Source organism: Aythya marila (genome assembly GCF_965140915.1).
Source record: "Aythya marila genome assembly, chromosome: 13".
Taxonomy (NCBI): domain Eukaryota; kingdom Metazoa; phylum Chordata; class Aves; order Anseriformes; family Anatidae; genus Aythya; species Aythya marila.
The window spans coordinates 306,353-318,063 of record NC_139054.1 but is presented as its reverse complement, the minus strand read 5'-3'; the positions used below and the strand labels follow the sequence as shown (position 1 = coordinate 318,063).

The following is an 11,711-nucleotide window of genomic DNA, read 5'->3' as shown; positions in this document are numbered from 1 at the left end:
GTGTTTGATGGAGAGGGGCTGCAAAGAGAATGTCACAGTTACTGAAAAGCAGCCCACCTGTCTCAGGTTCATCTCAGAACTCATTGCAATGAGAATGAGGGGAATGTGGGGCTCCAGTGTTATATGGAACAATTGGAAAGTTGAAGTGCTCCAAAACCAAGTGCCTGTTTTGCTCAACATCTGAGCAAAGAGGTGGGTATGGCCCGTGCTGCTTGGGGAATGAAGGAAAAAGAGCTTGCCCTTTCTGTAAGTGGGGCGGTAGGTAGAGCCAACCAAACCAGAAGACTTGGCTCTTAAAGGTTGGACTAGATGATCTTAGAGGTCTTTTCCAACTTGAATGATTCTGTGATTTAATTTAGATCAGAGCTCTGCACGGACAAAAGAATGACAATGCAGCCAGCACTGCCAGCTCTCCCCTCCCTGCCTGCATGTCTGCCACTGCTAGTTTTAAACTAGCCAGAAAAGACCCTCTGTGTTACACTAGTTTGAGGCAGTTATTTTAAACAATGTACCCCTGCTATCAGTTCTCAGGAGTTAGCTCACTTTCCCTTCTTCTTTCATCTTTGTTTTCAAAGAGAAGGTGTGGACTTTGCACAAGATGGTGAAGCCCTCAAGGTTTTGAAGCAGTTGACAATACGAGATAGGGTCTGAATATTAGCAGCAGCACATCAGGAAGACGAGCTGAAGTCAAGGCGGATCATCCTACACCAGCATTTGTGTTTACTAAACTCAGAGTTCAAGCAGTCTCTGTGGAGTCACTAAAGGAGGAACTTGCAAAGAGCAAGAATTGTGATAGCAATGGGGCTGCCAAAAGCATCAGTACTTAGTAAGTGCAAAACCTGAAGGTATAGGGAGCAGTTGGTATCTGCATTTGTGAACCCCTAGGGGGGTACCAAGTAGGAAATAAATACTCAGATGATGACATATATAAATACAGGTTCCTTTCCTATTACTAGGAAGCATTTACAAGGGTCTGGCTGAGGTAACGGATAACCTAAAACTGATGTTAATGGCTTGGGGATTTCTGGGAAGTTAATTTTTGGAAAGATCACTTGTACATCACTTTTGTGTTACATGACTTGGGCTTATTTACATAACTTTTTGTTTCTTTGTGTGGAACAAAGGCCATATTTTCTTAACTGTCTGTGTGATTGTCTGATAAATGTGAGAGAACTGTGGTGCACGCAACTGTAAAGGCTCCTGGAGTTAGCTTCTGTGGGACATCCAAGAAGCATTTACACTTTGTTTAGCCAGGTCTGTAAGTTGGCTATGGCTAGACCAAATAAGAATATCCTGTTCTGCAGCAAAATTTGGCCTTTTTTTCCCAAGTGTGGATTCTTTATAAAGAGCACTTTGAGAACTTTCTTTTTCAGTTACCTACTTGGTGGTTTGCACAAAGCTTGGTGTTGCATTTCATCCTCTTGCAGACTTAAAAACTTATTTGCATCAATCACAACTGGAGAACTGCATAAAACCTGTTTGGCCCCTGGCAGACTCAAAACTTGAGGGTAAGATCCAGGCTCTGCACAGCTGAGCCCTATGAGTGGGGTCGGAGGTCCCACCTGCACTCATTTTTTTATGAAACAGGCATCCTTGCTGCACTACCTCTAAATAGCCAGAGATGTAGTAGCAGAAATTCCAGACCAGAGAGTGATATTGGTCACTTTGAGTTGAATAAATGATTCTTGGGATTGTGTTATACCCAGTGTGCAGTGGGAATGTGGGTGCCTGTGTGGGGAAAGGCTGCCAGGCATTTTTCCTGACTGGCACTACAAGGGTGAAAGCAGTGGATTCAATCCAAAGCACTGAAATACAGAGGCACTGCAACTACATAGACGTAAAAGGGTATTTCTTCATGTGGTCAGATGCAAAACCACAAGGAGTGCCCCTGAAGAAATAGACAAACCACGGGACTCAGGGAGAAGAACACTAGCAGCTACATCTCTGTCCCAGGGAGACAAAGATGTCATGTAAATCACATTTTAGGAACTACAGTTCTTTATGTTTGGTTTAGCTAAGTAGTCAACTTTTATCCTGTATGATTACATCTTCAGGAAGTCTTGCATGTCCGGTTCAAAAAATTGCCATATCAGCAGTTATAGCTTGGGTTTTCAGCTTGCTCCAGAGCACGTTCCCCAAAATCCAAATAGTCTTCTTTCATAGTCTTTTGAATAGGAGGTAGGTTACTAGCACAAGCTTCTATTACCAGTCATGGACAAAATTGTGCACAATGTTGGTTTAAAATCACCTCCCTGAAAATGGACTCATTCATTCTCAAAAAAAAATGCCTGAATATTAACAATTGCTTTTTTATGTTTGATTGATTGATTGAAGAGAGCACTCAAACATAGCTAGTGGCTTCCTGATGGCAGAGAGTGGGCAGATGAGGTACAGACAGAATGGAATGGTATCATCAGAGAAGTCAAGAACAAAAGGCAACCCAAATCAAGTCTTCATTGTATCAGCAAGGACATGCTCTGCACAAATGGATGGTACCATTGCCTGTTATTTTTCTCAGAAAGATGACAGCTGGAGGTAGCTCTTAGCCTGGAGACTCATAAGAATTTTTTGCACCATGTCTTGCCACACCGCATTCAGCTTTTTCCTCCAGGGTGCCCATGCTTGCCATAGTTTTAGTGAAAATTGTACTGCTGCAAGTTTTACTGCAGCAATAAGCAGAGCTCAGCTGAAATCACATTCAGCAAATCATCCGAGCATGGACGTGCCTCTGCCCAAACAGTGAATAAAACCTTCACTGTTCTCATCAGTTTACTGATTTTGGAAAATGAAGACAGTCACCAGTGTTCATTACCTTGCACAGAAAAGGAGCCAGACATCACTGTTGAACTGCAACACTTCCTGAAAAACGTCTGAACTTGGCTGCAGTGTAACCAGCTAAACCGAACAGATACCTGTCATGATGGGTCAAAGCTGAGGTAAAACTACACAAATTGCTGCTGGAAGCTCTGTTGGAGCTTTTGTCCTAGCTCCAACAGAAAATGGCTCCTTATATTTCAGATACCTGCTTCCTGCTCAAAGAAACTATTCTGAGTTTCTTGCAAACCTTAGACCCCCTATATTGACATCTGTGAGAGAAGTATTCCAGGGGAGTCTGCTGTTTCTTTTCCTTCATTACAATTTTCTTTCAAGTCAAGAAGTCTGTGCAGACAGAAATCTTCTCCACTGACCAAATAATGAGGAATGGCAAGGGAAATTGAATTATTTCTTGGAAGCATTTCAATGTGTGGTGTTGAATGGTGCAGTTAAAACTATATGCTGTGGCATGACTATTGTGTAAATATTAAAAAGTTGCTTTCATGACTAATTAAAGGCCTACAACAGAATTCACTAGGTCAGTAGGCTTGCTTTTATACGTTTCTTATCTTCTTTAATTCTTTCTCCTTTTGATAATGTTAACCACATATTAAATTCTTAATAATTCTGTTCATAACACCTATTGATAACTTTTGGATCTACTTTTAAAAGTGCCCTTACAGAGTGTGTCCAGAACACTTCCTAGATTCAAGTCACCTTCTCAGAAAACAAACACTGCATGTGCTTGCAGAGCACGAAACATAGTAAGTATAAAGGCTCAGGCGCTAGACAATTGCTGCAGAAATGTCTACTAAGATAATCTCTGATGCTGTGAAAATGAGAGCACCAGGCAGTGACCATTTGCTCACCTGTAGATGGTAAAAACTTATATAACATTAAATTCAGATGACTCTAGGTTGTTAACCTCTCATTTCACTATGCACCTGCTCCATGTCCCTGCCACATACAACTGCAGTTGCAGCTGCACTGCAATAAAGCACAGTTTCTAGGCAGGTAGTGGAAAATGCAGCTTTTGCAGGGAAATTCCTACCATAGTAAAGAGCAGGATGTTGGGTTTTGAATACTTCTCTACACATTTCTGTTGAAACAGAAAAAAAAATAAAAAATAAAAAAATAAAAATGGCATCCTACTTTTTTCTGGTCTAAAAGGCTCAGACTTAGGCAAAGAAACTAAGGCTGTTTTTCTTCCTCACTCAGACCACAGACTGGCCTACTCAGAAGCTGCTGCAGAAGTGAGTAAATGTGCATGGTAAAAGAGTTAACTGCTATCAGTAGGAGAAGACACTCAAGGAACAGAACTGAGCCACAGCAGGTTGGTCTCTGCCTCATGCTCCTGCATGGTGTTCAATGAGTCAATGCAGTCAGGCCTCCCAAATGTGCTTTTCCAGTTCTGGATGCCCAGTTTGGAGCACTTACAGTGCAATGGAAAGAGGTGCTGAGTATCCTGCTGGGCCATACCATCACAGACAAGTCAGAGGTAACTGAATTCATACCTTTCAAGCATTCTCAGGTTTGTTTTCCCTTGTTACTGATTACTTGACTATGTAGCCATCATAAACCTCTTTCATTATGAAGTGAATACAAATATGGAAGAAGTGAAAAATAAAAAAATAAAAAAATAAAAAAAAATAAAAAAATAAAGGAAAGGGAAAGAACAAATATACACACTATTATGAGGGAAAAAAAAAATAGATTATTAGCCAGAAAAGTCAAGAGAATGGTAAGAGAAGTGGGTGGGGATGGGAATATGAAATGGAACCAGAAAGTTGCTTACAGTCTTTGTTCATCCTTCACCCTTCACCTCAGCCATCAGTGAAATGGACTCGTGATATTTCAGAAAGAAGGAAGGAAAAAGGGCAGCACAGCCTGAATCCTAGATGACACAGGACAGAAGAAAGGGAAGTGTTTGTGACTTGCCTTCTGGTCTAAGGCGTGAGGGTGTCTGTCACGAAGTGCAGAAAAAGGAGAGCAGACCTGCAGTTCTGGGAGAATGGGAGAAGTGGTGTGGCTAGCGGTGTTTGTGATGGCTTTCATCAGCTGCAATGGTGAGTAAATGCTTCCTTGCACAAGAAGAAAAATCAGAGTATTAAGAGGGGAGGGAAATTCCTCTGAATTATAGTGTCTTATTTTTAAAAGTTGTTACATGTGGAAAGTCCTTAGTTTCTTGTTTGAAAAATAGAGCCTGACAATTCACAAGTCTTCCTCAGTACTGGGTACAACGAGGGACTTCTGAGAGTGGGGCAGTATTAGGCAGGTCAGCTCCTATGCACCAAAGCAAGAACAAAACAACATTGTTCAGGACCCTTGGAGAGGACCTGCTCTGGTGTGGTGAGTTACCTTCCATAACTGTTTTTGTGAAGCTGGAATATGCACTTTCTTCTGGAATCAGTTGCTCCCAGGGCAACTGACACTGGCAGAGGAAGGATCTGAGAAACCTTGAGAAAGGTGCTTTGACAAGGTGCACACACAAGCGCAGAACTGCTCCTGATATTTAGAAAAACGGGTGGAAGTATGTACCCTGTTAACTCACAAAGCAGCTCTGCAGATTTCTAGGATCTGTCTCTTAAGCTACTTGTTGGGAGTTAATGCAGTGGAACATAACCCGTGCCTTTCTGGGGAGAGAGGGGAAGGGGGAATGAGATAAAAGGGCATAGTCAGAGGTGAGTCAAGTCCAGCTAAACTCAGGTAATTTGCTGCTTACATGAAGCACTTCCCAGGAGCTGTGGTCTTAGTGGACAGACAGCTGGACAGACTGGGAGAGTAAACTAGATACCACAAAATCCACACCCTCTTCTCCTGTGCCCACTTGAGCCTTTGGCAGTGTGTTTGTCTGGTGGAGACAGATATGAACCAAGAATTCTAGGTCAGATCTGAAGTCCTCCAAAGCTAAAGCAAAAAGATTGGTTTTGGTCCACTGTTCCAGTTCCAGGAATTCAGACCAGATACTTAAGGGCTGTTGCCTGCATACCACTTCCACACCACCAGGAAAGCTGGTGCTGGCAAGCTAGGAAGGAATGTGATCAGCTCTTTTACAAAAGGGACCAGAGTATAACAGTTTTTATTGTTGTTGTTTTTTGTCATCATGTCCCATCCTGTTCCATCCCCCTCCACCCGTTTATTACAGGTAATACAACTTCCTCTGACCAGTCTGCTAATTTTAAATGTAGCTCTTCAGGTTTTTGTCTTGTCCAGCTCTATGTCCCCCTGCTGGGAGAATTCACATAATTTGTCTGGAAGTCTACATCCAGTTTGATAAGTGTCACAGGGAGGAAATGTTTCTTTTAAGAATGGTGTCTCAGAGATTTTTATATTGCTGAGTTTCTCCCATTCCTTCAGTCAGCTCTCCTTTAAGGTCATCCTAGCTAATGCTGAATTTGGGCACACACAGAGTGGCTGAGTCCACAGGGAATCAGTGGATGCTAGCAGCAATTACATGGCACACAGCAATGCAAAACAGTACAGAGGAGATTTTTAAACAAAACTCTGTCCGGATGAATACACTCAGTAGCCAATGTGCTTGAACCTGAGTGAACCAAATACTCTAAGGGTATTTCTCAGCAGGATTCTAAATAGCTACCATCCTTAGTTTTTTATGATGGGAGTCTGTGAAAAAACGAAGAAGAGAAATGGAAAAAACCTTTAAAAGCTGATATAGCAAGGAACTGTGTTTGGGATGTGAGATTTGAAGAATGGAGCTGTGCCTGCCCACTGAAAGTCATATAGTAAAGGAAAACCAGTGTTCCATGTCAGAAACAAGTTTCCACAGTGCTCAACCCCAGCAGTCCCTTCAGCTGCTCCTGTGGACAGAGATCCACAGACCCTCTCCCCACCCTGCATGGCCCCTCCTGTCAGCTCTGGGACGTGCTGCTGCAGAGAGAAGTGCTTGCACAGCTGTACTGCTGGGTTCTGTGAGCACCAGGGAAGCTGTGTAAGAAGTTAGTGATGTTAACAAGTGCAAACCTGGAGCCTAATGAGCATGCTTAATTGCAGTGACACAATAAATTTGATTTGTTCATCCTTCCTCCCATACGGAGGGTATGGGGTAACTGCAATTATTACTGTCAGAACAGTCAGTGTCAGCAATGGGGGGAAGGCCACTGCTGCTTGACTCATCCTGCAAGCATAAGCAGAAAGCCAAGCAGCAGAAGCAGGGCATGAAGTGGGGCTAGGGAGCAGGAATAAGAGATACTGCTTAAGGTCTTGTGAAGACTGTAGCTGTGATGCTGCTACCAGGAGCAGGATTTGTGCCTCTCGATACTGAGAAGGAATTGAGAACTGGCAAGCACCCAGAGAGAAACAATAAAAATAGCCATGAGTTCAAAGAAACTATTCACTTCCCTGTGCTCAGTGAGATGGGGACAGGCCCCGATTTAGCTGGCTGTGGGTGGGCTACAGCACATCTAAGATGCATGCTGGCTTCCACTGCCTGGTGATTCCTATCTGTCCTAAGGACTTTCCCCTCTTCTGATGCTTTCTTATTTCTTCCCTTCAACTCTTGTTCCCTGCAGCCCTCCTGGATCTGTCTGCTGTCCACCAGGTGGAAGGGGAATGGATGGGCTCCACCACTTTACCATGTACATACATGCCCTCAGAAGGTTTCACACAGCAAATACTCACCTGGAGCATGGAGCGAGACCACAGCACCTCCACCATCTTTCGGAGGGATGAATCTGGTGACCACATCTTGTTGGCTCGGTTCCGAGACCGGGTCAGTGTCCCAAAGCGCAGCCCAGGGGATGCCTCACTCCATATCACGAACCTTGAAATCCCCGACAGCGGACACTACACCTGTCAAGTCATCTGGAGGTCTAAAAATAACAGCTTGATAACAAAGGATGTGACCACTACAGTTAGAGTCATCAAAGGTAAATCCAGCAATAAAGCCCTGCTCTTGTATAAACAGTCTAATCCATGGAGCATGTAGGAGAAAAGGGAGCTGGCAGGATGTCTTTCTCCCCATACTGTCTACCCATATCCAAGCTAAGAGTTGAGGTAGCTGGATGAGAAGAGCCTCTCCTGTCCCTGGCTTTGTTAGTCCCTCTAACCAACCAAGGAGGAACTGATGCTCTGTGGAGGCACTGTGGAGGGGTACGGATGGATCGGGGAAGGGGGGAGCAGTTAGTCAGCACCCCGGTCTGGATCTACCAATGGGCCACTTGATCCACAGGTGTTTGAGATAGCACCCAGGTCTGGGTTTCTTTCTATGCCGATAACCAGTGTCTCTGGTTCTTATAGCAAACGGGAGAGCAAGCAGGTGTCATACTAGCCAAATGTGCCTTCTCCCTTTTGCAAGCATCCTCAGTGTGCATTTAAAAAACAGTCTTTCTCAGGGGGGCTACTGGGAGGGATGGGACAAGCACTGAACCAACAGAGCAGGCCTTCTGTGATGTGGCAGTAGCAACAGGTGGCAAGGCTGGTGTGAACCTGCCCTAGGCACAGGTGTGTAGAGCTCAACCTATGCAATGCAGTGGAGAGGCGATGCTGCCTCTGCCCCTTTGGGAAAAAAGCTTAGGGCTAGAGCGCAAGCTGCCATGGAGTGAAGGAAACCTGCCCCCATCACTGCCGGGGTCAGCACAACCCAGGTCCCTCTGCTTTGTCTTCCAGTGCCAGCAACCAAGCCCACCATCAGGGCCGGCGCGCTGGGGCTGACGGTGCCAGCGGGAGCCAGGACCAGCCTGACCTGCGTGGCCCACGGGTCCCCACCCATCAGCTACCGCTGGTTCCGGGCAGTGCCAGGGGGGACAGCCCTGCCACTGAGCAGCCAGGCCGAGCTGACGTGGGACAGCCTGCGGCCTTCCGACGCGGGGATGTACTACTGCGAGGCAGAGAACAGAGTCGGGGCAGGGGTGGTGCAGCGGAGCGATGCCGTTGAGCTGGTGGTGAGAGGTGAGTCCCCAGCCTGTAGCTCCTCACCTCAGCGGCAGGAACCAGTGAGGCAAATGGTTCCCGTTCGCCCAGGGATCAGTCACGTAGCACTGAATGTGAATCGTGTCTGGATCGCTGCTCAGGAGGGGAGCCCGGCTCTGCCCTTGGCACATCTCGCTTTTGCCTGGCTTGGAACTCAGGCAGGGCATGCAGCAAACCGTCTGATGAGCAGTCTGTCCCACAGGGTCCCCAGTCACACAGCCACCCACGCCTGGGACCAGCCGGCACACAGGACCCCCACTCCCCTCAGAAGGCAGCGAAGCTCCCCATGTGCTGGGAGGTGAGTGACCTGGGTGGCAGCGACGGGCTGGTTCCACCCTGCTGGCATGCAAATGGCACAGGCTGTCAGTGAGACAAGTCCACATGCTGGCCCTCTGGGGCTGCAGATCCTCTCTGGAGAAGGATAGAAATGGTCCCTCCTGTTGCCTGCAAGCAGGAGCTCAGATGGGGGTGATGGGGTGGAGCCCCCCAACAGCAGCCGAGCCAGAGCTTGGGAGACCATGGGCTGGGAAACCAGGGGTCACACAGCTTCACCGGGAGTCGCCCGGGGCAAGACCTGCCTTAGGGCTCCGTGCCCTGGGGAGCCTTAAGATGCTGCTGCCTGTGGTGAAGCACACCAGGCCAGCCGGGGAGGGAGGGAGTGGGGAAGTCCCGCAGCAACCTGGGTGAGTCCCAGCGAGGCAAAGCTGAGGCATCCCTGGCTGTGGTGTAGCCAGCTGCAGGTGCTAGTGCCGAGAGCCACAGGGCTGCCATTGGCAGGGGTTGATGGCCAGGGACAGGACAGCATGAGTGCCACAGGTAGTGTGCGAGCCTGCTGTCAGAGAACATACAGGATGACACGGCAGAGAGAAAATTATGGCTCGTCAGTATGGGAGCAGGTGAGATGGGTGTTTTCTTTCCATGCACCTCAGAAGTGACAGCCTTAGATAATGCAGACTGCCCAGGCAGAGCTCACTCCCTGCCTCGCTGCAGTGGCTTCACCAGGAAAAGGCTGCTCTGGCTGACACTGCAGGGGAGCTCTGGGACCCCTTGCAGTGCGTTCACCCTTGTGCCTTGGCAGATCTGTCCACAGCAACGCTGTCCGCCAGGAATGATGTCGTTTCAGAGAGGGCTCCCACTGCCACAGGTGAGCAAGCCCCTTGGTGAAAACACACACGATTTGCACAGGGAGGGGCAGGCTGGCAAACACTCTGCAGACCAGACACTGAAACCGACTGCCCCATTTTGCATTGCTGCTGGGAGCAAACCCTGGGCCTGTCAAACGCAGGCAGGAGCCGCCCTCTCGGCCGCCCATCCACAGGCCTTCCAGGGTTCATGTATTGCCTGATGTTTGCTTTCTGATTGTGCCTTAACGGGGATGAAAACGTTAACAACGATCTCAGCCCCAGCCTTCACAGTTCGTCCCTGTTTTGGCCACGGCTGAGGCTTTCACCGGGCTGTCAAGCAAAGTCAGCGGTCACTGGAAGCTTTCACCAGCCCGAGGGACCCCTGCCACCCGCGCTGCTCAGAGGGCTCTGGTCCGCTTGGCACAGCGCGGGCTGCGGTCCCCTCACCGCACCGCACCTCCCGCAGGGCCGCCGCGGGCCGCGCTCTCCCCGCACCTCTACGCGCTGGCGGCCGCCCTCGGCGGCGTGGCGATCGGCGGGCTCCTGGCAGCGCTGCTGTGCCGGCGGCGGACCAAGGCGGGTGAGCAGCGGCGCCGGGCGCGGCCGGGGGGCGGCGGGGCGCTGGGCGGTGCTGAGCCCTCCGCGGCTCCATATCCCCATCCTCCCCATGGCCCCTTTCTCCCCATGGCCCCCGTCCTCCCCGTCACCCTGCCTCGGCCCCTGTCCTGCCCCAGCCCCAGCCGTTCTCCCGCAGGGAGAGGCAGGGTGGGAGGGTGACTCCTGAAGGTGGGAATGCCCGGGAGCAGCTGGGTTTGATTGGTTTATTTTTGTTTGTTTGTTTCTTGTTTCTCCCTGTGGCACATTAATCATAAAATTTATTGATACATTTCTTTGATTATTTTTTTTCCCAGAACCCACCTATGAAGTTGCTTTGTGAGTATAATTTTTTCATCTGTGATGTTGAGAAGACTTTGAGGCTATCATACTGACATTTATTTCAGAAAAGCTTATTTATTCAGTGAAAAGCCAAAGATTTCTTTGAATTTTTATTTGGGGGGGGGGGAGGGGAGGGGAAGGGCAGGGGCAGGTACTGAATACCTTGACAGTCTAATTTATTAGCAGCATCAGGACATTAATGTCTTAGTGCAGGAGTAGTACCTCATCCTAATCTTAACCCATAAACACTTCATATTACTTTTCTATTAAGAGTTATATCTATATCTATATAATTACTTTTGATTTAGTCCTCCTTTTTAATGTTTCTTTATTTCAGCCATAGCACTGCAGAAGTCACAAGACTGGACACTGATGCAGAAGTACCTGTTCAGTGCCTAAAAGAAAAGATAAATTTGGAGGCTGAAACATCCTATGAAATTGTCACCATGAAAGACAACAACTATGACAATGTATGCAAGGGCAAAAATCCTGAGTATGAGACCCTTTTGAATTCCATGGAATCAGAATATGAAGTGCAAAACTTTTAGCAGAGTACCACATTTCCACATGAGCGGCTGCAGATACTGAATGGTAAACTTTACCAAGGGAAACTATTCTTCCTGCCTGCCTTCTCCTCCGATAAATATACCAGTCTTGTTGCCTTCTTTTTTTTTTTTTTTTTTTTTTTTTTTTAAATCCAGGCGAACTGCATAACCACCTTAGTCTTTGGCAAATGAGTCCCTGCAGTTGGTGCAGAAACACTCAGCCAAGTGCTTATCTACCTACCTACTTTTATTTTTTTAATATAAAAAAATAATTTCTGAGCAGCCTCCAGGTCAAAGTGTTGCTGGGTGCAACAGTTAGCTAATAATACCAGCAAGATGTACTCTAAAGTGCATGTTCCCCTGT

At 47.4% G+C, this 11,711-nt stretch overlaps 1 protein-coding gene across 2 annotated transcripts; it reads left to right on the top strand.

Annotated features, from left to right (window-relative positions):
- Positions 1-4,698: 4,698 nt before the first annotated feature.
- Positions 4,699-11,491, top strand: LOC309883248 (V-set and immunoglobulin domain-containing protein 4-like). 2 transcript variants are annotated; one of them, XM_082771152.1, is made up of 8 exons: positions 4,701-4,880; positions 7,344-7,700; positions 8,440-8,721; positions 8,945-9,040; positions 9,821-9,886; positions 10,333-10,446; positions 10,778-10,799; positions 11,140-11,491. In XM_082771152.1, the coding sequence occupies exons 1-8, from the start codon at positions 4,826-4,828 to the stop codon at positions 11,348-11,350; spliced, it is 1,203 nt and encodes a 400-aa protein (XP_082627278.1). In that variant the 5' UTR covers positions 4,701-4,825; the 3' UTR covers positions 11,351-11,491. The 2 variants fall into 2 exon arrangements, with proteins under 2 accessions (XP_082627279.1, XP_082627278.1); XM_082771153.1 differs by lacking the exon at positions 10,333-10,446 and having other exon boundaries at positions 4,699-4,880.
- The last annotated feature ends 220 nt before the right edge of the window (positions 11,492-11,711 follow it).

Excerpts from the sequence above, each read along its gene's own strand:
- LOC309883248 (XM_082771152.1), top strand. The coding sequence starts at position 4,826 with ATGGGAGAAGTGGTGTGGCTAGCGGTGTTTGTGATGGCTTTCATCAGC. Across the intron at positions 7,701-8,439 it reads TACAGTTAGAGTCATCAAAG|TGCCAGCAACCAAGCCCACC; the intron begins GTAAATCCAGCA and ends TTTGTCTTCCAG. Across the intron at positions 9,887-10,332 it reads GAGGGCTCCCACTGCCACAG|GGCCGCCGCGGGCCGCGCTC; the intron begins GTGAGCAAGCCC and ends CACCTCCCGCAG.